Source organism: Kogia breviceps, chromosome 8 (genome assembly GCF_026419965.1).
Source record: "Kogia breviceps isolate mKogBre1 chromosome 8, mKogBre1 haplotype 1, whole genome shotgun sequence".
Classification (NCBI taxonomy): Eukaryota; Metazoa; Chordata; class Mammalia; order Artiodactyla; family Physeteridae; genus Kogia; species Kogia breviceps.
The window spans coordinates 111,790,491-111,816,356 of NC_081317.1; the positions used below are offsets into that span (position 1 = coordinate 111,790,491).

Consider the following 25,866-nt stretch of genomic DNA (forward strand, 5'->3'; position numbering starts at 1 on the left):
GAAACTTAATTATTAGTAGATCAAATAAAACAAAAATCCAAGAAAGGGAGAGATTTATGACTTTTCATAGTTTTATAAACAATTACATTCCTGATAAGGGAAAGAAGAATGACACATGATAAAATCATAATGAAAAACTTAAAAGCAATCTATCTCTATGAATTCCTTTCTTATTATAAAATAATAAAACACTCTAATATGCATTAAATGATATTTTCCACCAGTTCTTAAATTGCTCCTATTTAAGAAGAGAATTACCTTAGCCTACTAAAACACTAAGGGACCCGACTTTGTATAGTACTGCCTAGTAAGAAGAAATGCACCTTCTGTGTATTTCTCTTGCTTCTTGTTTTATTTATTGGGAAGAATAGAGGTAGCAGAGGATTATACGGATAAAACCATTAGAAATCTCCCTTCTGCCTTATGTTGCTTCTAACAACTTTAAAACCCTTTAAAAGATTATGAAGTCTTTTTTCCCCTCTTAAATTCCTGAAATTGGGCTTATCTCTTTCTTCCTACAAATGTTAAATATGGTACGTATCATCAAAGACACTGAATCTACTGCAGACCTCAGTGGGGGCCTCCTGAGATTATATAGAGAATTAGATTTTATGTGTAGCCTAAATATCTCCCCCTAAATAATAATATGTAAACTTAAAATTTTGCTCTACTTCAAAAGGCCAAAGTGTATGACATTCTTTGTGTGTCTTTGTACGGTTATATATGTCAACTTACAGCAAAAATTACATCAGAAAAGCTTAATCAGTATGAAAAAAATTCAAATTCCTGGAACATATGAAAATTCAAGCTCAAAAATACAGTAGTAAAAAGAAGATGAGATTTATACCTCTACAGGAAAGAGCTAGTTTATTTTAGATGGTTTCTAAACTAACTTTTCTTGCCTCAGTCTTCTCTGTGCATGCACTTGTGTGCACATGTGAAAACAAGAAGGAATTTAGAGAAAGAAGACTCAGGTCAGATCTCAGCTCTGTCTTTAAAGGGCTGGGTGGCTTTTCTATACACTGAGAGATTGTACTTAACATGCTACTTTAAAAATGTAATGGGTAGGGCTTCCCTGGTGGCGCAGTGGTTGAGAGTCTGCCTGCCGATGCAGGGGACGCGGGTTCGTGCCCCGGTCCGGGAAGATCCCACATGCCGCGGAGCTGCTGGGCCCATGAGCCATGGCCGCTGAGCCTGCGTGTCCGGAGCCTGTGCTCCGCAACGGGAGAGGCCACAACAGTGAGAGGCCCGCGTACCCCCCTCCTCCCCCCACACACAAATGTAATGGGTAAAGCTGTATCCATCAATAGTATACAGGTTTTTTTTTTAAACAAACACAGTCAGAAACGCACTAATCTCTCCTTAAGAGAAAATACGTACTTAGCATTACAGCTATAATTTCTCACTTCACCTAATATCAGTAGCCTTTATTCAAAGAAACTATTCTTTTTTCTAAAATCCATTGTAGTGGTAGATGTGAAAGATGTTGAGTGACAGGAAAATAAACAAGGGATAAACAGACTAGCTCTTTATAGCTGTGTTAGTTGAGATTAGGTTCATTTGTGACTGACAGAAAGTGCACAATAATATTGGTTTAAGAAAGATTTGTTTTTCTTTCATAAAAAGGAAAAAGAAAAACCATGGAAGCAACCAGACCACATCTGGAATGGGAGTTTACTGATCTTTCTGTCTTCTTGTTTTGTCATTCTTAATGTAGGATTTCTTCCTTGAGATCCAAGATAGATGCTCTGATTTCAGAAATCATAGCTGCTTTCCAGCTATCAGAAAAGAAGAGGAGGCTTATCTTTAAAGGCTTTTCCAAGAAGTTAAAGATTTCTCAGTTTCACTCTTAGCTTTGAGTGTCCATGTGGCCAAGTTCTGGCCACTAAGTTGCAAATGGAAGTGGCATGTTTGGCTTTTTGGAAGTGCATGCGAAGGAAGGTCCAGAGGCTCCAGCTCATATTTTACATTCACCATTATGGAACGCAGTCTTTCAGGTGAAGCCAAAGGGAATTATTACAAGTAGGAAAGGAGCATGATCAGATTGTGTCTCAGAAATATCACTAAAGAAGTAATATAGATAAGATACAAGGATGTAATGTACAGCACAGGGAATAGAGCCAATATTTGATAATAACTACAAATGAAGTACAATCTATAAAAATATTGAATCACTATGTTTTAAAAAATAAAAATTGATAAAAATAAAATAAGCCTCAGGCAAATTTGATATATGGATTACTAGTAATATGCATATATATGAGTGAAATATTGTCAAGGAACATATTTATCAATACATATACATGCAAGCATATACATAATATGTATACATTTATTGGAAGTGCATGTTTGGATATTTTTAAAGTTTTGGAGTGGGCAATTATAGAAGTTTGGAGAGCACTTGTCTAGAGGAGAGATAAACAGGAAAGTGATAATACGTGTGTGTGTGTGTGTGTGTGTGTGTGTGTGTGAGAGAGAGAGAGAACTGCTTTAATGAGAACATAGGATTCACTAAGTGCACAAGAGGGCACATAATTGTTAGTTGGGGGGTGCAGCGTGGAGGCAGGACAACTTTTCAAAAGATGTGGTCCTTGAATTGAATTGTCAAAGTGAGAAGCAAAGGTGGTCTGTGCAGAATCAATTGCCTGTGCAAAGATGTATGCACAAACCAGCATGAAAAATGTAGGAACCACAGCTGGTTCAATGTGGCTGGAAGCTACATTATATGTCAGGCATGGGATGAGAGACAAGGCTGGAGAGGATGTAGATCATATTTTTTATATAATTTTCCAGAATAAAGGGAAGTTTCCATTTTATTTTATTTATTTTATTTTTTTGCCACACCACACAGCTTGTGGGATCTTACTTCCCCAACCAGGGATTGAACCCCAGGGCCACAGCAGTGAAAGCACCGAGCCCTAATGACTGGACCACCAGGGAAGTCCCAAGAAGTTTCCATTTTAAAATGTTTCTCAAAATGTTTCAACTATACCACCTTTTACTTTATGCCAAAATTAATTGTTTTTCAAATATTAATTTTTAAAATTGGGGTTGTATATTTTTCTTTTTTATAATATGAATCATTTCCAAATTATTATACAGAAAAAAGGGAACACTGATAATTTTGCAGGTTAGTTCAAGTTACCGTAAACACTGAAGAAAACTTAAGAACTCTGAAAATCTCCAAGACTTTTTCAAATGTTTCTAAACATCAGCTTATTCTAAATAGTAGACATCATGGTTGACTCTTCTAATTTTCAGTGTTTAGCATTATTTTTATTTTTATCCTCTTTTTCTTAGTTTTTCAATCCTAATATTTGCAGAAAAATAAACAAATTGGGACCATTACCTTGATTTTTCTCGAGAAAGGGAAAATTTATTATTTTTCTACAACACATTATGCTGCTTATATTCAAGCAGAATGGTTGAATGTTTGTGATAATAATAAATATTCCAGTATATAAATAAAGTATAACTATTACCCAAAAAAAGGAAGCAATATGGAGAACTTAATAGAAAGTATGTTCACAGTGAGGGGGGGAAAAAGTGGCCTCAGGGAGAGTAGGAAACGGTTAATGCAATAGGACATCCCAAAAATGGAGAGAAAGGAGCAATACGAGAAATGACAAAAAAAAAAAAAAAAGTCTTGTCCGCTGCTTGGATGTGGAGGATCAAGAGAGAATGGTCTAGGATAAGCCTCATATTTATACCTTTAGTAACTGGGTGAAAAATAGTGCCATAACAAGAATAGGGCATAAAAGAAGAGGCATAGCCATGTAGAAAAGTATCATAAGTTAAGTTCCAGATATGTATGATGAATGTAATGCCTTTGAGATATCCAGTTGATGGAAAACTTCAGCACAGAGGTGAGAACACAAGACCTGGGACTAGATAAGATTGGATGGCTAGAATTCTGGGGCAAGTTTTCCTACATTTTTTAATACTTGAGCACACATGGATGTTTCATCTCATTGTACAAACAGATAAGCCTGGTGACTCTCAGTCATCAAGCCTGGCTCTAGCTGCCCCATCTCACACATTGCAGGCTGAGCTGTGGCTAACACAGTATACCTGTAATCCACTGGGGCTTGCAGATGTCAAAAAGTCCTTCCCTGCCGAGGGCACTGCTGCTCAAAATGTGGTCCTTTAACCAGAAGAATCACCATCACCTGAGAGGCTGTTAGAACTGCAAACTCTGAATCCCACCACGACTCACTGAGTCAGAATCTGCATTTTATCCAGCCCGGCAGATGAGTCATAAAGCACATTCAGATTTGAAAAGCACTGTTTTAAAAACACCAGCTTCTAAGGGATGAGAAGGAGAGGTACTGGCCAAAAAAAAAAAAAAAAAAGGATGGGGATTATAATAAGAGAGAAATGAGAACTAACACAGAGTGTGTCATACAACCAAAAGAAAAGTTTGGAAATAAAAGGATGATCAATAACACAATAATATCAAATGCCATAAAAACCAAAAGAAATGTGGAAGATTATAAGTAGCCTTTTGGTGCAAAAATACATGTGCAACTATGTTAGAACATTGAATTGTGCATCAAAGAAAAATATAGATTCCCCTTTTTAAAAGAGGCTACTGCATGAGGAAGTAACAGGGGACACAGATGCGGCAGGCAGTTCTTCATTTGCTTGTTTAGTTTTGTTTTTACAGTGAAAGGAGATTTGAGCTTGCTCGCATCCTGGAAGAAAGAAGTCAGTAGATTAGGAAATGCTTAGGAAAACACAAGAGAGGTTCAGAAGAGAGAGGGCAAAGTCACTGATGAGGTGAAAAGGAAGAGTTTTAAGAGCAGTCGTTGAAGGGTCGCTTTCGAACCACGAGTCTTAAGTCTTTCTCTGGAACCGGAGGCAGAATGTGGCAGGCGGTAGAGACGGGAATTGTGATTTTGTAATGCCGTTGCGTGCTCAGTTATCTCTTTGAAGTAGGAGACAAGGTCATTAGTCGAGATAAAGATGAACAAAGAAGCAGACAGGTTTAGGCTGATTTAATGGTTACAAGACACAGAATATAGCCGAGTCTACATTACCTCTGGTACTGGGCAGGCTGTGCTCCCAGCTTTCTTGGAAGAGTCGGTCCAGCCCCGTGAGAGCCAAAGCCCCCATCACTCTGCAGAGGAGGGACATGAAGCCTAGGACATGATCTTTATTCAGGCCTCGCTCATTTAGGTGGCAAAGTCAGAGGTAGAACCCACATCACCTAATTCAAATTAACTGCTTATTTTTCCAAAAGAGCACAGTGATTTAAGCTCTTCTCCAGTAGAAAAAGGAACGATCACATCATTCTTTAAAAGGTGAAATGTGACTCATGCAGCTAGAATCACAGTAAGTTTTTTTTTTTTTAATGAATAGTTTCATCAAAAACTATTAGAATGAGACCCACTTTCAAACGTTTTGCTCTTCTCAGGGTTCTATACATGAACACCATGTGTGGCAGCGTAGGTGTGTACACTCACATCTCTGACCCGTTTCTTTTGCATCTTGAAAATAGGTAGTCTTTTCCTAGGAGGCATTATCTCCAGAGATTTTGTTATGCTTGATTAAAGGAAAACATATGTTCTTACAGAAAGAGGAAAATAACTTCTATAATGCAGAAGCTTTTACAATCCTTTTGTTTCCTGGAAAACTGTAAATGTCTTGTCCCAAATAGTTTAGGCACGTAAATAGAAGGAAAGTGGAAAGGGGAAGAAAGAATGGAGGTGAGGCATAGGGAGAAGGGTGTATATAACTTCAGATGATTAGCTTTAAGTATGATGTACAGTCACTGATTGTATCTTGCTAAGCTCTTCTCACTCTCAATTTTTAAAAAGAATATAATCCAATGAAAACCTTGATGTATAGTCTAATTTTCGCTAGAGGGAAATTGAACACTATACTCACTACTATATTTACCTTTCCTTACCACTTCCAATTACAAACTCCATTTTGCTTTATTGTTTGATGCCCTTCTTTTTTCTGTGCCATTCATTTCTCCTTAAAGGAATGTAATGAACAGGCAAATGTAGGGCTTCCTGCACCACGGGAAGAAAATTGCTTAAGTCAGATCACATTCCATTGAAAGGTGACATTAACATAAACATTTGTAGTCACACAAAAGGGAATATCTACCATAATCTGAATAAGTTGGTGCTCTGCTGGTTCAATATTATTGCAGAAAAAAACCTTAGTGTGGCTCCACTTTAATATTCTGCGTACATTTCTTTTCAGGTTCAGAGACTCAGAGACTCGTGCTTTAAAAATATCATGGTTTTATGCCCTCAATCTTATTGATTTGGGGATTTAGAAAAATGCATTTTATTAGTAAGCATTCATGCAAGCACAATTAGATCAAAACAAAGCAGTACTACTTCTGCTGTATTGTTTCCTTTGTAAATATAACTCAGTTAAACATCTCAAGTAAAAGGATGATTTCTGTATCATTCATTTCTGGCTTGTGGGATTACGGTGCTTTTTTCCCCTTATTTTTACTGTATTTTTATGACATTTTTGGTACAGTGCACATAGATTAAAATGAAATTTAGAGAATGTGTTTTTAAAAAAGTTTTATGCACATTTTAAAGGTCTGAGTGGTGTTTTGTCAAATAAGATTCAGGAGAGCAACACAATTCTTAATCAACATTCCCCCCATTGGTTTGATGTAATCATTTCCTAATTATCATTAGAAAAATAGTTCTGAAACCACACTCAGTGATTTTTGGACAAGTTAAACTGGTTGAGGTATATTTGGGATATAAGGAACAAAGTGCTCTTGAACTGAATTTCAGGTTATTCACCCTTCATCAAATTGAGCTCTTGGGCTTCCCTGGTGGCGCAGTGGTTGAGAATCCGCCTGCCAATGCAGGGGACACGGGTTCGTGCCCCGGTCCGGGAAGATCCCACATGCCGCGGAGCGGCTGGGCCCGTGAGCCATGGCCGCTGAGCCTGCGCGTCCGGAGCCTGTGCTCCGCAACGGGAGAGGCCACAACAGTGAGAGGCCCGCGTACCAAAAAAAAAAAAAAAAAAAAAAAAAATTGAGCTCTAGAAAGACTAGAAATTACAGCGAAGTAAGTATATTAGTGCTATTTGTTGATTTAATTCCAATGAGGTGAGGGATAGGACATTGCCTCAGCCCTGACGTTTCCAGCTAGCAGAGGAGATCATGGCATGTCAGTTTCACGTGTCAACAATGGAAACCAGTGACTGATAGAACCAAATGGCCTATAAGAATTCAGTGGAGGAGAGATCATTTCCCCCTCAGACAAGCAAATAAAGGCAATGTGGAGGACATGGCATTTAAGCAAAAAAATTCTAAAAATTCTTTAAGACAAACATGTAATTAGGGCACATTCTGGGTTTTGAACGATTGCCATTGAGTCTCCTAGAGTGCCTTGAGTCTTTCCTGACTGAAGGAAAAGTAAAGTCTACTCTTCTAAGAAGATTCTTTCTTTCTAATTTTGGTTTTGTTGATGGTTCAACGTTTTTATTAAGTTTATTGTCCAAGAGCACACCGTACTCCACAGTCAGATCAGATTCCCTGATCATTTTTCAGTTGGAAGAAAATGTTTAGAGATGGTGAAGTACTTTACACCTCCTGGGTATGAGTGTGTGAGTGTGTGTGTGTGTGTGTGTGTGTGTGTGTGTGGTGAGTGGACACAACTTAAATAAGAGGGTTTTGGAAGATCATCTGTAGACATGGTCTAGAATCAGGCTAAAGGAGGAAGTCTTTTTTGGATAAGTCAGAGAGAAAAAGAAAGAATATCCATTCCTAGAAGGAAGAGAGGGTCAACCATATTTATGAGAAACATTTTATAGTTCATGATTGGCTTGAAGAAATCAAGTGCTATTTCACTGATTAGACAAAGGAAAGGTGATATTGATAACATTTTCCATTGAATGTTGCTATTGGGATTCAGAATGTAACTAGCACTTTTTGAAAAGCTTATGTATGCAACTGCTATAACAATTGATGTTTAAAACCCCCAAATCTGTATTTATAATTTTGAATTTAATCATTATAGGTACTTAATTAAAATCAATTTCAAAGTATTTATGTGAACTAATTTTACTTATTTATAATTACTTAGGTAATACATGATTGTGTTTTCAATTCAGCATTAGGAAGCCAATGTGTCTTCAGATATCAGATGCTTTCCCCTAAATCAGCTTTATAAAATCAGTTATAAGATGATGTTATGATCCCCAATCCTTTACCCTCTTGAAAAACTTTATCGAATTGTTTCATACTTTAGGGAGCTGAGGAAAGGATGCTAGTTTTGAAGCCCCTTGCATCCCAAGAGTACACTAAAAATATTATTTTGTACTTGCTATTTGTTTCACTCAATGGTATTTCTTTACTTTCTACTTCAGAACATGTAGAATAACCTTATTTTGTTTACTGCTGTACAAATCTAAAGTAGGATCATATCAGAGATTAAAAAAACACATTGATAGCTATGTAGGTAATTTTCTATTTTTATTAATACCAACAATTGTACATCAAATAGTGCTGGGTCTTAAGGAAGATGTCAATAATTTAAATATAGACCATAAAATACCCCCTTAAAATGGGTATATATGCTGCCCTTCAGTGTATAAATTGCATTTAGAGATACCTTTTATCCATATACTCATCAATTCTTGACATTACTAAACTTTAAAATTTTGACAATTGTAATGGTTATCTAGTCTCTATTTAAATGAGCATATCTTGATTACAACTGAGTTCGAGCAAACTATTTTATACTAACTGTACATTTCTATTTCTTTTTCTATGAATTGCTTATTCATATCCTTTGCCTGTTCTTCCATTGGATTACCATTTTTCTAAATGATTCATTGGAGTCCTTTATACAATTCAGATGTTAATGTTTGTTAGCTATCTACTATTTAATTTGCTTGTTCAATTTGTTATGGTGCTTCTTGTTGTGCATAAGTTTTTAATATTGATGCATTATTTCAAAGATCTGCACATTAGAGCCCTACTCACAGCCACAATTTCTTTCTAATTCTCTCTTGAACCCATTCTAATTAGTCTTTCACTTTCACCAGTTCCCTGAAACTGCACTTGTCAGGGTCATAGCTGTCATCCAGCTGGCAAAATGAAATGGCTAATTCTCAGTTCTCATCTTAACCAACCAGTCCACAGCCTTTAGCAGTTAATCACTCCCTCCTCCTTGATGTACTTATTCTAACTGCTTTCCAGGACACGACACTCTACTGGGTTTCCTCCTACTTCACTGGCTGCTCTTCCCAGTCTGCTTTGCTGTTTCCTCCTCCTCCCTCTCTTCTCCTTTCTATCTGTACTTACTCCCTGGTGGCCTCCTCCAGTCTCAAGTCTTTAAATACCATCTATATGTCTATAGTACTTTCCAAATTTGTGCCTTAAACAATTAAAAAAAAAAGGATGTCATTCCTCAGACCCATAGAACTATCTGCATACTCAGCATCTAGAACATCAAATGGACATCTCAAACTGCACACGTCTGAAACCAGTCTCCAGATTCTTGCCCCAAACCAACTCCTCTCACAGTTTTCCCCATTTTGGTTAATCACATCTATCCTTCCAGTTACTTAGGCCAAAAAGCATGTACTTCCCCTTGAACACTCTCTTTTTTACTCTAATCAGTCAAGAAATCATCTTGTCTCGAACTTTAAAATACCTCCAAAATATGACCAGTTCCCATCACCTTCAGTGTGGCAACTCGGTCTGAGCAGTCATCACCTGGACTATGACAGTAATCTAACTGGTCTCTGCCAAGCCATCCCAGCCCCACCCTAGTCTGGATTTAACAGATCAGTCATGGTGATTCTTTACAAGTGAAAGGCAAGTCACTCCATGGATCTACTCAATGCCTTAAAATCTGCCATTTCATTCAAACTAAAAGCAAATTCGTTATAAAGACTCATGCCTACACATGATTTGTTGTTCCACTTAACCCTTTGATCTGATTTCTCACTATTATCCCCCCCTGCTGACTCGGTTCTAGTCCCTTCTGGTTCTGTGAATACATCAAGCATGCTCCTGGCTTAGACCTTTGCGACGGTCGGTCGCTCTCTCTGCCTGGAATAAATACTCTTTCCTCGGGTGCTCAGGTGGCCAACTCCCTGGCCTCCTTCCACACCCGGATGAAGCATCCCTTTCTCAGTGAAGCTTTACCCTAACTTACCCTTACTTACAATAATGCTAACCCTCACGTCCTATCACTTCTGATTATAGTTTGCTCTGCTCTGAATTCTCCTTTCTTTCAAAACAGTACCTAAGTTACTAATTTGTTACAGATCTTGCTAACTATGTTCCATTTTGCTAGACTGTAAGTTCATGAAGATAAAGGATTTGGGTCTGTTTCATTTGTTGCTGAATTCAAGCCCCCATAACAATGCTTGTCATGTTGTACATTTTCAATATCTAACAAAGAAAAAGAGTAAGTGTGGGTACTAAATAAATCAGCCTTCCCTTTTTGTCTTGCCTTGTCTGTGACAAGTTTTAAACACATTCTTGTATATTTTGAATCCTTTACTGCAGTCTTTTTTCAAAGTATACTTTGCCTGTAGATTAAATAAACAAATGGTATAGAGCTTTAACATTGTCCATAGCCCTTCTCAAGCCCATCTTCCCTGTACTTAGCTGTCCTTCCTAAGAGCAACCATTTTTAAATGTCTGTGTGTTTTTCTTATTCTGAAGGTCTTTTCCATACATCTGAATAACATTCTTATATTGTTATTGTTTTACATTTTGTTTTCTTTAAATTTTCTAATTGTCTTATTCTGTCTTTACTTACATTAAATGCTTCTTCAGACTCATTTTTTTCCCCCTCACATTCTTAATCCTACCATTTTGTCTATGCAATATACTCTAAGCTTCATGGCCCCTGACAGCAAAATGGCCTTACTATATTTCTCTCTTCTTCTGATCAAAACAATATGTTTGTTTTCTGAGCCTTTTTGCATAGATCTCATCTGAGGAAATCCCATTATTACTTTCTGAGTTGTATCAGCTCCTTCCAGGATTCTACTGCTTGGTTTACTTCCTCATTTTGCTACAGTATATTCTCCATGATTTTCCCAAGAAAGCATTTACGCAGGTAGACTATTCCATTACTTGAATTTGGGACTGCTTAATAACTTCTCCTTTGATTCATAGATTGGCTGGTCCACTGGATTGAAAATATGGAATAAAAACCATTTTCACCAAGAACTCTCACGGCTTTTTCTTGTTGTCTTTTAGCATGCATAAATACCCCTTTGCCTAAAGTCAGTCTGGTCTCATTCTTTTGTGTTTTCCTTTTTCTTTCAAAATCCTTCAGGATCTTCTCTTAAATCTTAATGTTTGGCAATTTTGCAACAATAGCTCTAGACATAATTCTCTATTAGAACTCAGTGGGCTCATTCACTTTGAAAATATGTGTTTTTATCCATTTCTGAAAATTCTCCTCCACTGCTCTCTCTCCATCTATCTTTCTATTCTGTCCTCTCTTCTCATCTTCCAGAACTTGTAAGAATCTCTGATTTGCTGACATCTCCTTCCTGTTGTCTTTTAATTAAAATTTATACCTCTTTTGTCATTTGATATTACTTTAATGAATGTTGCAAGAAAGAGGAAATAAATACACATGCTTGCTCTTGAACTATTTTAAAATATATCATTTAATTCTTTACATATTTCTATTTAGAGCTCTAATCATCTGAAATTCGTTTATATTCAGGCTATGAAATAGATCAAGTTCACATTATTTCTGCCGATAGATTGTTGGCTGTCCCAGCACCACTAGTCTGGAGGAGCGGCTCTCTCTGCCTGGGGTGTTCTCCCCTCTGTTCCCACTCAGCTCACATTTCAATTCCTTAGAAGGTCTTCACCAACCATCCCATCCCACACAGACTCTCTCATTTATTTTGTTTCATCATCCTGGCTATTTTCTCCTGAGAACGTAGAACAATCTCTAATTATCTTGATTGCTTCTGTGTTTGTTTACTGTCTGTTTCTTCTACCATATTGTACACTCCTTGCCCACAGATACTTGATTGGTATTTTTATCTACTGCATCTAGAGTCTTCAAGTAACTGTTTTTTAGCATGTACCTATAACTGAATGAACACAGAAATATGTGATGTGTATGTATATGTGTATCTATATACATGAGTATATAAATCTAGATAAATGTGTGTATATTCATGTATATGGATGCACATATAAATAATATATGTGTACACATATATCTATGCGTATATATACATACATATATATGTTAGCTATTAAATAAAATATAGAAGAACAAACACTCTTCTTTGTCTTATCTTGGCAATCTGCTCATTTTACTCTTCCATAGGAATTTTGAAATTTTTTGTTTGGTTTATTCTTAGATTTTTAAAAACTTGCTTTTGTTGTTGTTTTGGGGGAATTAAACATACTTTTAAGGAAATGCTTATGCATACAGCTATCAGTGTAATGATGTATGTGTATAAAGCTACAGATTTAAGTTTACAATTTTAAACCTAATTATTGTAAATGCTTGATTAACATCTTTGAACTTCTCAGATTAAAGAAAATGATTTAAATGTTTAAATGGAATAAGAACATGAACTATAAACTTCAGAAGTCTTTGCTCTAGTTTGCACCTGATCTTTTCAAGGAAGACATTTCTCTAAGAGAAAATATGAAGTGGCATCCAGACAAAGACTCTATGTGCCCTACATCCCAAAGAGACAGTGATACTCTAAATCAAATAAAGGGTGGTTTTATTGTTCTCTGGAGCTACACTAAAGTTGAAAGATTTGAATCACTGATTTTGTCAGGTAACATCACTGGGGAAACATATCTTTACTTGGACTACTCTCTTGAAGACCTAACTTCCATGAAAATAACAATAATAAATTATATGATCTACTGAAGTTTACTCAGTTCCTAATCTTCCTGGTTTAAAAAAATAGGTTGTTTATCCATCTAATGACATATTTCAAGTATTATTTTTACTATTCTATTCCAAAAATATTTATATAATATCTCCTATTTGCCATTCAGTGTTCCAGGATTTGGGGGTATAATAGTAAATAAGCAAAAATCCCTGCTCTTATGAAGTTATCTTCCAGTAGAGGAAGACCTAAAAATAAATAAGTGAATGAATAGTATTTTATCTAATAGTATGTTTTATATGGAGAAAAGTAAAGCAGAAACAGGGAAGAGAGAAAATGTGAGAAGGGGAGACATTTTCTTCTTTTAAATTAATTTTTATTGGAGTATAGTTGATTTACAATGTTGTTAGTTTCTGCTGTATATCAAAGGGAGTCAGTTGTACATATACATATATCCATTCTTTTTTAGATTCTTTTCCCGTATAGGTCATTACAGTGTATTGAGTAGAGTTCCCTGTGCTATACAGTCAGTCCTTATTAGTTATCTGTTTTATATATAGCAGTGTGTATATGCAGAAGGGAAGGCATTTTCAAGGAGACCTTTTGAGTGAAGACTTGAAGGTGACGAGGGAGCCATACAGTGGGATCTAGAGGAGACTGGTTTAGGCAGAAGGGGTGGCAAGTGTGATGGCCCTTAGGTGCCCAGCATACTTACTAAAAGTTTTCAAAGAAACCATCCAGTAAAATATCATTGCAAAATTTTGTTTTTCAATATAGATAACCTATGATATTGGATATGTGTCTCTTAGATGTTTTAAAACCATGCTTTAATTCAACAGCTCCAGAATTGAATGCATTATCATAACTCTCAAAGCTGGTCCGCCTTTTCCCACTGTCCTATATCAGTGAGTGATATTTCCATTCATACAGTTGCTCAAGCCAGAAAGCTGGGTTGATATCACTTAACTACTGCTGCATAACACATTATCCTGAAATTTAGTGCGTTGAAACAACAATGAATGTTCATCGCATGGGTCAGAAATTCAGGAAAAGCTTAAGTAGATGTTCTAGCTCAGAATCTTTCATCAGGTTACTGTCAAGATGTCAGCCATGGTTGCAGCCACGTGAAGGCTTGACTAGTGAAGAGAATCTGATTTCAAATTGGCTCAGTCAAATGACTGGCAAGTTCGTGAATCCTATTGGTAGAAGCTCTCATTTTCTTCCAAGTAGCTACTTGAGTGACTGAGGAAAGAGTGAATGACCCAAAAGAGAGCTGGGTGGAAGTAGCAATGCATTTTACGATCAAACTACAGAATTCATGTCATTAAGAATTTAGTCTGTATAGGCAACATTCAAGAGGAGGAAAATTAGGCTCCACCCTTTGAAGGGAGGTGTGTCAAAAAATATAAATAAGCATTTTAAAAATCATTGCAATCATACTTGAAACATTTTCCTCATTCCCAACCAGTACGAAACGATCACTAAATTTTGTGGATTTTATCAGTGATATATATATATCTCTTAGATTATTCTACTCTTTCCAACCCCACTGCAATCAAAATTACTCACACTATCCTCAGCTCTCACTTTGACCACAGGAATTGTTTCCAAATGGGAGCTGTAAAGACAAAAGTCCAAAATGTGATCCATGAGGCACTGCATGATTGGGTACCTACAGCCGTCTCAAGCCTCATTTGTTATTACGTTGACACTTTCTGTCTCTATTCCAGACACACGAACATTCCTTTAGTCTATGTCCTTCCCATGACACCACAGGTTCTAAGATATTTTCTCTTGTATGTCTATTCAGTCTTTTTCTGCCTGAAATTCTGGACTACTATTTCAGCAGCCCCTCCTCCTAGAAGTGTTCACTGAATTTATACAAATTGATAGACTTCTTTTGATTATTTAAAATCTTGCTAGAATACCAGAACTGAAATAAAACTATTAAACTAAAGACAATATAAAACCAGAATTGCTTTAAATATTCATTCAATAGTTGATTTCTGAAAACTAGATGTCCTGAATAAGAAGTTATTTAAGGAAGAGTGGTAAACAAGGGTGTCAGTTAGGGCCTCTATAATTATACATTTGCAATATGACTTTGAATTTCTCTTACTAAGGTGCCTTCAACCATGAACTGCATTCATAAGCTAGGATGGGTCCATCAGATTTTTTCTTTATGGTGCTCAGTATTTCTTTGTTGGTATTTTCTACACTTGGATTTCATGAGATACTGTTATACCATTCAGGGCCATTTTACGTTAATTAGCTTGAGTGAATTTCTCTTTATTTCAATTAAAAATATCCCTGACCAAACGAATCATGTTATCAAAGGCAAAATCCAAACATTGGCATAAGAATTTGACATTTTTTGAAACATATGTGTAGAATATGTCGCTTGTTTTACTGTGAAAAATGTGTGCCACTTTTAAGTCTCCATTATTATACCGGTTAAAGAATATCTGGCTTGCCCAACATGAAACAACTAGTTAATGACAAAACTAGAACAAAATGTAAGCCTCCTGGCTGTCCATCTGGAGCTTCAACCATTCTACTATGATGATTTTCATTTAATTATCTTGGGCACTGGACACATAATAGGAACTATTGAGTCTATTCTAAGTAATTTTCAATGTTTCTAAAATGCTTAATTAGCATTCTTTAAAATAAACAAGTCAGTAAGAAGTTACAAATCAGTGAGTTAATTAGCTGTGTTATGGCCTTTTAGATTTTTCAGTTGAAATAAGCTGATGTCAAAACTATACTATTACTCACGAGAATAGACAGTTTCCATAGAAGTTATAGTAGAAGTTATAACAATTAGCATGAGTTTTGAGCACAGCATTTTGAAAGCATTTAGTAAAAATGAGTGACTTTATGACAAAAATAAATTTTGTAGATGAAACGAACAAACTTGTATAAAGATTAGAGTTAAGAAACCTCAGATGACTACACTATCTATCCCTGTCATCTACTTTTACTGGAGTCCTCCTTCTCCACCTATCCTATCCCTCCACCTCCTATCCCTCACCTATAACCCTTCATATACAAACACATAAACAATATGTAACTTACCACTGACAACTAGCAAGCATTGAACAGACATACGTACCAAGTCCCAATTTATGTACGCACTGAATGTAGACACCACTGCAATCAGGTCTGGTTAAAAAAGCACCCATCACATTCTAATTGACAACTCTCCAGTTCCACCATTAAATGATGATTTTCAGACATATAACTTTGCTTTAATTTTCTCTTTCAGATTTCTATATCCTGATTTTTCCCTGCTTCTAAGTATTTGTTCTAGGTTCTTCCCTGATTATTCATAAGCATGACTTCTAACTTGGGCAGAAACACAGAAGGATGAAAATGTTGGACACTCTCTGGTGTATAATGTTTGACCTCTCCATCACTATATTTAGTTAATTCGTTTCAAAAATACTTATCCAGTTATTTACTGTGGATGCTCTGGATTACTTCTGGGTCTATTAAAACACATGCAACAGTCATGAGTTTTGCTTAAGTAGAAGATCCTATAAAGTCAGAGATAGACATTGATTAATCTTATTAAAATACAATTACAATTGTAACAAGTGCTATTAATGAGATACAAATCTGATAAATATTATAACAGGATTTTGAAAAATGAGATAGAATAGGTAAGGCTTCCTGAGGAAATGATGCTTAAACCAAGATCACAAAGATAAGTAGAATTTAATTAAATGAATAGAAGACCAATGAGTATTCCAAAGGTAATGCCTAGTGGTAGGTTGTACCAGAGGAGCTGAAGAGGATATGGTGAGATGTGGTTGGATTATGGATAAAATTATAAGGTACGACCAACTAGAAAGATATGATATGTGGAATACAAGAGGAGTCAAGAGTTATCAAAGATTTTCCACCTGAGAAATGTAAAGATTTTGTTACCATTAACCGAGTTTGAAAAGAATGGAAGAGATACAAGCTTGTGTGGGAATAGCAGGAGTTTGATGTATGTTTGTTTTTCTCAGCTAGGTTGCTAGAAATCTGTGATTATTTTATTCCAGTTTCAGAAACTGAGACAATTCCAATCTATGCTTAGCTTCCTGCTAAGACTTCTGTATTTCTGATTCATTCTTACTCAGCAATTCTAATTCTTTGCAATCTCAGACCAAATCATAGGAGTTCACGCCTTTTTGTCCCCTGAAAATCCATAAAGCTTTCGAAACTTGTACACAGATTGTTAACCACTCAGCTGGTACTCTGAAGTTTATTGCCATCCTTAAGGGAAACTCACTTCTGTAAGTTTCCTTGTCTTAGATCTTAGCCATGTGACTTTTCACTGTGTTTTTAGCTCTCCGATGCACAGAGCTGTTTTCTTTTTAACCTTTTCTAGTGTTTTCAGTGGAAAGTTTAATTTGATTTAAAATATTGGCTTATAGGGACTTCCCTGGTGGTGTAGTGGTTAAGAATCCACCTGCCAATGCAGGCGACATGGGTTCTAGCCCTGGTCCGGGAAGATGCCACATGCCGTGGAGCAAATAAGCCCGTGCGCCACAACTACTGAGTCCGCGTGCCTCTACTACTGAAGTCTACGCTCCTAGAGCCCGTGCTCCGCAACAAGGGAAGCCACCGCAATGAGAAGACCGCACAACACAACGAAGAGTAGCCCCTGCTTACTACAACAAGAGAAACCCCTCACACAGCAACGAAGACCCAACGCAGCCAAAAATTAATTAATTAATTAATTTTAAAAATAGATTAAATAAGATAATAAAAATAAAAATAAAATATTGGCTTATAAATTTAATATCTGAGTGGCCTGGGAAAAAAAACCTCTTTACCTTAGTGTCTTCATCTGTAATACATAGGTAATAATATCTAACTAGAAAAGTTGTTATGAGAATAAAATGATATCATGTATATACACGAATCCTGTGCCTGAGAGATCAGGAAGCAACTACCATTTTTATTGTTAGGTGAATTTAAAATAACCCAGACCTCATCAAACTGCAGAGAGAAATGAGATCGCTTTAAAATGATAATCATATTTCACTGGCACATTGCTCACAGTGGCAAAAATCAAGATCCCAGTACCTTTTTTTTTGCGGTACACAGGCCTCTCACTGTTGTGGAGTCTCCCATTGCGGAGCACAGGCTCCGGACGCGCAGGCTCAGTGGCCATGGCTCACGGGCCCAGCCTCTCCGCAGCATGTGGGATCCTCCCGGAGCGGGGCACGAACCCGTGTCCCCTGCATCGGCAGGCGGGCTCTCAACCACTGCGCCACCAGGGAAGCCCTGTTTGTCAATTTTTTAACTTCATGAGTACCTGAGGCCGTAGAGAACAGTGGGTGCAAACAGACTAACCATGAATCTTAAAAGAAAAACAGCAGAATGATATGTTCATAGGGGTTTAGAAAAGCTCCACATATTCTTGAGCATCTAGGAGTCCACACATTATGTACAAGGCTGTGAGCATTCAGTATGGTGGGCTGAACTGCATCCTTCCAAAATTTCACATGTTGAAGTTCTAACTCCCAATACCTCAGAACATGACTTTATTTGTAGATAATTAAGATATAATGGAGTCCAATTGGTGGACCCTAATCTAATATGACTGGCGTCCTTCTAGGAAGAGATTAAAACACAGACACACAAAGAGGAAGGACCATGTGAAGACACAGAGAGAAGATGGCCACCTACAAGCAAGGATGGAGGCCTTCAGAGGAAACTAGCCCTGCCAACAACTTGATCTTGGATTCCTAGCCTCCAGAATTGTGAGAAAATTAATTTCTGTTGTTTAAACCACCCAGTCAGTGGTAATTTGTTAAGAGAGTCCTGGCAAATGAATACACCCAGGGCTGTATGCATGCTCAGGAAAAACCCAGGGAGACCCTGAATTCTCAACTCTGGGGGCCTCTGGGCCCTGTGCAAATAGGAGGTAAAGGCTAAGGCAGATTTGTCAACTGCCTGACTCAAAGTTGAAGCAAAACCCCATGAACTCAGGGCCCCCAGAAAATACTGTGAGATTTATTGGTCCTGGGAATTTAAAAAAATCCCTGTCCAATCATTAGCTGATCTCTAAGCTAAGTGAAAAGCTATCGCATAGACATATACGATAAATAATATAGACTTTACAGAATTAGTTCAGAAAAGTCAATTACTAGCCAAAGACCGTAAATCAGCTATTTAAAATACATTCAAAGAGCTAAAAGAAACCATGCCAAAAGAACTGGAAAGAAAGTATGACAATAATATCTCACCAAATACAAAATACCAACAGAGAGATAGAAATTATAGAAAGAACAGCAGAGAAGTTTTGGATTTGAACGGTAGAGTAACTAAAACGAAAAATTCACAGGAAGGCTTCTTTTAGTTTCCTCTGACTGCTGTAACAATGTACTACAAACTGGGTGTCATAAAACAGCAGAAATTTATTTTCTCAGAGTTCTGGATGACAGAAGTCTGAAATCAGTTTACTGAGCCCAAAACAAGATGTGAGGAAGACCACGCTCCCACGGAGGTTCTAGGGGAGACTCTGTCCCTTCCGATTCCAGCCTCTGTTGCCTGCTCGCATTCCTTGGCTATGGCCACATCACTCTAATCTCTGCTTCTCGGCCACACTGCCTTCCCTCTTCGCCTGCCATCAAATGTACCTCTGCATCTCTCTTCTAAGGCTACATGTCACTGCATATAGCGCTGACTTGGATACCCTATGATAATCTCCCCCGTTCAGTGCAAAATGTGAGGGAATGCCAATTCAGCATACCTAGTGAACTATAATTTTTTTTTAAAGTAGAGAGACAGAGTATTACTGGTTCAGATCCAGGTAAGTTGGTTTATTTGTTGGTAAAAGAATGTACAAGTTTATTTTCTGACAACTGAAAGGAAGGATTTTGCAAAGGAAATACAAGGAATAGTTTAGAAGCAATAATATGTAGCTAGGAGAGCTCTGACAATGCCTTCTTCTACCTGCTGTTCTTGGGCCATGGAAAGTGGACAAATGCTGCTTAAGAGGGCAGGTAAAAGTTACTTAAAGCCAGATGGTTAAAGAAAGTTCTGGAGTTATTGAGAGGAGAGTAGGGTTGTTTTTTTCTTTCATGATGATGACGTTAGAATAAACTTTCCAGGGATCAGCATGGCAAGGAGTTCAACTGACCAGTAATAATCAGAGATAAATGCTTACAAAGTAATATGGAGCCAGAAGAATAGGGAGAGAAGAAGCTTCTGTTTAGAGAGAAAGCAAGAAAGACAGAATGAAAGTTATTGAGAAGATAAGTGATTTAGAATGTCCAGAACTAGATATATCCTCTAGAACAGGGCAAGAGTTAATAGGTGCTGTTAACTGTGATACTACACTTGCAGAAATATTGTTCTCACATTACCATGGATATTGGATTTTACCGTTGTGATTGTGAATTACTGAATGTATGTATGTGGTAAACGATTTAATGGTGATGGCTCTAAGGTTTATTTTCCCTTCTTATTAAACATTCTGGCAGGAGGAATTTAATAACTTGATACTGCGGAGAGTGACCGCAAAGGTTCAGGGTTTGGCGATGCTCGAAGTTGAGTGACAGAGCTGGGCGGATGTGATGACTGACAGTCGCCAGGAAGTAACATCAGGTTGAATCTAAATATTTCAAACAGATGTGTGTTCAGAGAGCCTGCTTCACTCTTCTGAGCAAACTCTGTGGATACAAAGAATCATTTGATGTTAGTAAGTAGGCCTAGCCCTTCTGGGGACCAACGTAGGTAAATGAGGAGCTGGTCGGGGGTTCAGTCATTTGTGGGCTTCTAGGATGAGCAGCTGCAGAAAAAAGGAAACTGTTTGAATGAAAACAATACAAGAACCTTTAACTTTCCTGGACACAGGTTCTCATCCCAAAATAGCCGACTGCACAGACCACATTTATGGTGATTTCTCAAACTCCATGCACAAATTTTAGGTCTGAACAAAATGTACTGTATATGAATGACACCAAGTGAAACCAGAATGAATTTAACTGAGTATGTTACTAATATAGGAAGTACTCACTCTAACTGAAGAAAAGAACATTGTTGTTTAATCTATAGGACTGAAATTTTATTACTGTTGAGAACAATTCTCAAAACTTGAAAGGTGATGTTCTTTTCCTCTATAAAAGCAATAAGAATTGTATTTCACAGCTGAACTTCCATATTTTCTTATGTCTGAACAACTTAGGATAATTTTAGCTAAAAATTGCAATCAGAAATCAAATTTGGATAAATACAGATTTTGAAAGCCTAATAATTTGGAGTGGCTTTGTTTCCAGACTTAAATATTGTCACCAGTGAATACATGTGAAAAATTATAAATTCTGACTGTAAATCTATAAATACCTATCTGTCGCTATGATACTCTTCACTATACAGTATATAAACCTTTTTAAAATTTTGTTTTCAAACTGTATTTTTTTGTTTTATTGTATTTTTGCTTAGCATTTTTATTTTATATTTCTAGGTAAAAACTGTTAGGAAGACATTTTCTTTGGGTAAAATCTGTATTATTTTTTCTCATTTGCAGTTTGGTTGCAACAAAGGAAACAGATAGTGCAAGGTCTCGAAGTGCCCCAATGTCACCTTCTGACTTTCTGGATAAATTAATGGGAAGGACGTCAGGGTATGATGCAAGAATCAGACCCAATTTTAAAGGTAATTGTTTTGCTTACTACAATATATGACATGTGTTTTATTTTTTAACATCTTTATTGGAGTACGATTGCTTTACAATGGTGTGCTAGTTTCTGCTCTATAACAGAGTTAATCAGCTATACATATACATATATCCCCATATCTCCTCCCTCTTGCGTCTCCCTCCCACCCTCCCTATCCCACCCCTCTAGGTGGTCACAAGGCACCGAGCTGATCTCCCTGTGCTATGCAGCTGCTTCCCATTAGCTATCTGTTTTACATTTGATAGAGTATATATGTCCATGCCACTCTCTCACTTCATCCCAGTTTACCTTTCCCCCTCCCCATATCCTCAAGTCCATTCTCTACATCTGCATCTTTATTCCTGTCCTGCCCCTAGGTTTGTCAGAACCTTTTTTTTTGTTTTAGATTCCATATATATGTGTTAGCATATGGGATTTGTTTTTCTCTTTCTGACTTACTTCACTCTGTATGACAGATGATTAAACAAGATAAATTTTCAAATTGATTTCCCCCTTTCCCTTCCAATTTGTCAAAAACCAGGAATTAATACTGTGAGACTTTAGGGGCATGACTATCAATAATGTGATATTCCACTAGTCTAAGTTTTTTTGAAAAAAATAAATGAACAAAACTAACTAAATATTTTTTAAAAAGAATAGGAACAGAAATTTGCCAAACAGATGTGACAATATATTACAATAACTTGAATGGTTTAGTATTCACTTCTTCATGGATTAAAAAAAAATGTTTTTTTGGCTGTGCCACACGGCATGTGGGGCCTTAGTTCCCCGACCAGGGATGGAACCCATGTCCCTGCAGTGGAAGCGTGGAGTCCTGACCATTGGACATAGATTAAAATCTTAATGAAAAAATAAAAACCTAGAAAATACCTAGATAACTGATCAGACAATAGGAAAATGTTTTTAAAATATAAAATTATTGAGAAAAACCTGTATGTTTGACCTTTCAGGAATTTATAAATTTCATATGAGGAAAACAAAAAATCTTAGTAGAGACATTCTCAGACAATTTGCAGAAAATGAATAAGAATATTCAACCTAATTAACAATCAATGAAGTGCAAATTATAATAATGTGACAGCATTTTCACCTTTCAAATTATCAACATTTAACAATAATATTATTGATAATTATTTCAGTCTCAAACACATTATTATAAAATTTATTTCTGGAACACTGATTTTAAATTTGTGATTTTTTCCACAAGTACGTTTACATTAAAACAAAATTTATCTTCCAGACCATAGAGAAGAACAATTATTAAAAAACTATAAAATGACTTTATTAAAATGTAACTTTGTATTTGCTCTTTTATATACTGCTAACTTTGAAAAACTCTAGATGTAGACATTTTTCTTTAAACAAAATTATGATACTTATTTGTACTATTTTGTATCATTTCTCTAAAATAAGTACACCTTTAAAAAATCCTATTTGTTGGGGCTTCCCTGGTGGCACAGTGGTTGAGAGTCCTCCTGCCGATGCAGGGGACATGGGTTCGTGCCCCGGTCGAGGAGGATTCCACATGCCGCGGAGCGGCTGGGCCCGTGAGCCATGGCCGCTGAGCCTGCGCATCTGTCCAGAGCCTGTGCTCCACAACGGGAGAGGCCACAACAGTGAGAGGCCCGCGTACCGCAAAAAAAAAAAAAAAAATCCTATTTGTTTGAGAGAAAACACTGCAGTACCAGGCATAAGTCACACAAACTACAGGAAGGTTGTGTTGCACATTGCTAAGCGAGTGTTATTTTGTATGTTTATCTGTTTGTTGTTTTATGATAATAATAAAAATCGTGTACCTGAATTGGGTAAAAATTAAATTGTCCAAAAATATTAGTGATGAATAGCCTCAACAGACCTTCAGCACAATTCTACTTCTTTGAGGCAAGCACTCCAAAAGGAAAATTGTTTACTTCCAGTGAGCATCTGTTTAATCTCTTTGATGGCTTTCCAGGCCTTTTACAAAGAAGGTGCTATGAAAGTTCTTTGCACTAACTAGACTGCTAATTAGATGCCTCCATTCTTGCATTCTACCTCTTCTGTTTTTCTTTTCTGCCCAATAAGTCCTCTTTTTTTTCCTGCAGGAGTAATTATGTTTATTCATCTTGTTCACTCTCTTTAAGCCATGAGTTTTCTTGCATGTGATGGAAATGCTTTGTAATTGAGGAAGGGCTGAGTTGATTTGCCTGGGTGCTGATACATGTTTTGTCTGCTGTGTATGGAGAGAGATAGTTTTCTGCTGTTTCTCTCTCTGGGAAAGGAAATCTGACAGAGATGGTACTGCCCTGGGCACAGCTTTGCTTTAGATGAGTGTTGAGTGGCGAGGCTTTGGTCTGGGGTTCTCCAAATGCCACAATAGCGATGACTTTCACTTTGAGGTACTGGCAGGAACCCTGTTTTCCCCAGTCACTATTTTTTTTTTTTTTTTTTTGCGAAGAGTTAGAAGTTGAATAAATTCTGGGAATCTAATGTATAGCCTTGAGATTATAGTTAACAGTACTGTATTATAGACTTAAAATTTCTCACCACAAAAAAGAAACAGTAAGTATGTGACGATGGAGGTGTTAGCTAATGCTAAAGTCATCATCTTATTGCAGTATGCAAGTGTATCAACTCAACACGTTGTACATCTTGAACTTACACAATGTTGTATGCCTTTTATATCTCAATAAAGCTGGAAAAAGAAAACATTTAAAAAGTCAGCATTGCTTACAGAATCATATTATTTCCAATCACCGTAATAAGCTATGTTTGCAAAAGGAAAAGAAAAAAAAGTTATGTGCATCCTTCAAACCTATGGAAACTCCAGGCCATCCTGGTTCTAGGGGACTATGAATGGGGGAGCAGGGAGCTTCCTGAGACAGGCGTCCATGGCCTCCCCTGCTGCCCCACCAAACTACCCACTTCTTTTCCTGTGGATGATGACCCTGAACTTTGTACCTCTTAGCACTTAGCTTCCTTCTCCATGCAGTTCTAATCATCATTTATTTTAGACTTTTCTCTTTTGTCTATCAACCATTTTCTTCTGCCTTCTATATTTTATGTGATTAAACCAATTCTGATTTTCCTCTCATTCTCTTTGGTGTGATATATCTAGTCTCATTTTTATTCAATAATATCATTTTTATGCATTTGGAGAGAAGAAAACTATGCTCGATCCTCCATCCTGAAATAGAAGTTTCCAGGAATCACTGGAAACTGCAAACCAGTTTAACAGAAAAAAAGCAATTGAATAGAAAATAAAAGTATATCCATAGACAATAAGATATTATTTCACTAGACTGTCTACCAGCTTTTTCTAGATTTTGTTTCTTTCCTTTGACTCTATTGTTTAGGCCCTCTGTTGGTCTTTGATAACCTTAAAACTAATTTGGATTCAGGCAGAAAGTACTCTGTCAGCAATCACTGGTTTGTGTATTCCTCTTATATATTGCATTTTTGTTAGGTTTTTTCATTCTGTCTCCAATGACCATTCTCTTTATCTACAAATAACATTGTTCTCCTTCACTATGTCTCTGTGGTTTCTGTCTTTTAATCTGTAATATTTCTCTATATTAATCTTTTTCTCCCACATCACAAATCCAATTTTCATACAGTCTCTTCTGCTATAACTCATTCTATCCCCAGAATGGAATGTGTACCTATTACTCATTTCTGCCCATATTTTTTTTTTCAGGGAAAGTGTTAGAATCTTCTTTATCCATTTTAATTATTCCTAATCCATCCAGACACTACGCTTCTTGAATAAAATTCACAGTTATTTTTTGAAAAAACTGTATTTTCTATTTTCATTTTTCTGTAACACAAGGTCATTTTAACAAGAAAAATCTCTTCAAAAATAAGACTTTCTTGAAATTGAGTTATTTGTGGTGAGGTAGATGGACCTAGAGTCTGTCATACAGAGTGAAGTAAGTCAGAAAGAGAAAAACAAATCCCATATGCTAACACATATATATGGAATCTAAAAAAAAAAAAAAAAAAAAAAAAAAAAATTCCTGAAGAACCTAGGGGCAAGATGGGAATAAAGTTGCAGACCTACTAGACAATAGACTTGAGGATATGGGGAGGGGGAAGGGTAAGCTGGGACAAAGTGAGAGAGTGGCATGGACACACATACACTACCAAACGTAAAATAGATAGATAGTGGCAAGCAGCTGCATAGCACAGGGAGATCAGCTCAGTGCTTTGTTACCACCTAGATGGGTAGGAGAGGGAGGGTGGGTGGGAGGGAGGGAGATGAGAGAGGGAAGAGATATGGGTACATATGTATATGTATAACTGGTTCACTTTGTTATAAAGCAGAAACTAACACACCATTGTAAAGCAATTATGCTCCAATAAAGATGTTAAA

General features: G+C 36.8%; 1 protein-coding gene across 4 annotated transcripts in view; it reads left to right on the forward strand.

The window, feature by feature from the left end:
- The window catches only part of GLRA3 (glycine receptor alpha 3), a 173,796-nt gene that overhangs the window by 10,926 nt on the left and 137,004 nt on the right, over positions 1-25,866 (forward strand). For all 4 annotated transcript variants that reach the window (XM_067040029.1, XM_059071044.2, XM_059071045.2 and 1 more), the window contains exon 2: positions 21,368-21,495. In XM_067040029.1, the coding sequence (XP_066896130.1) occupies positions 21,368-21,495 (128 nt within the window). The remainder of the gene's footprint in view (positions 1-21,367; positions 21,496-25,866) is intronic.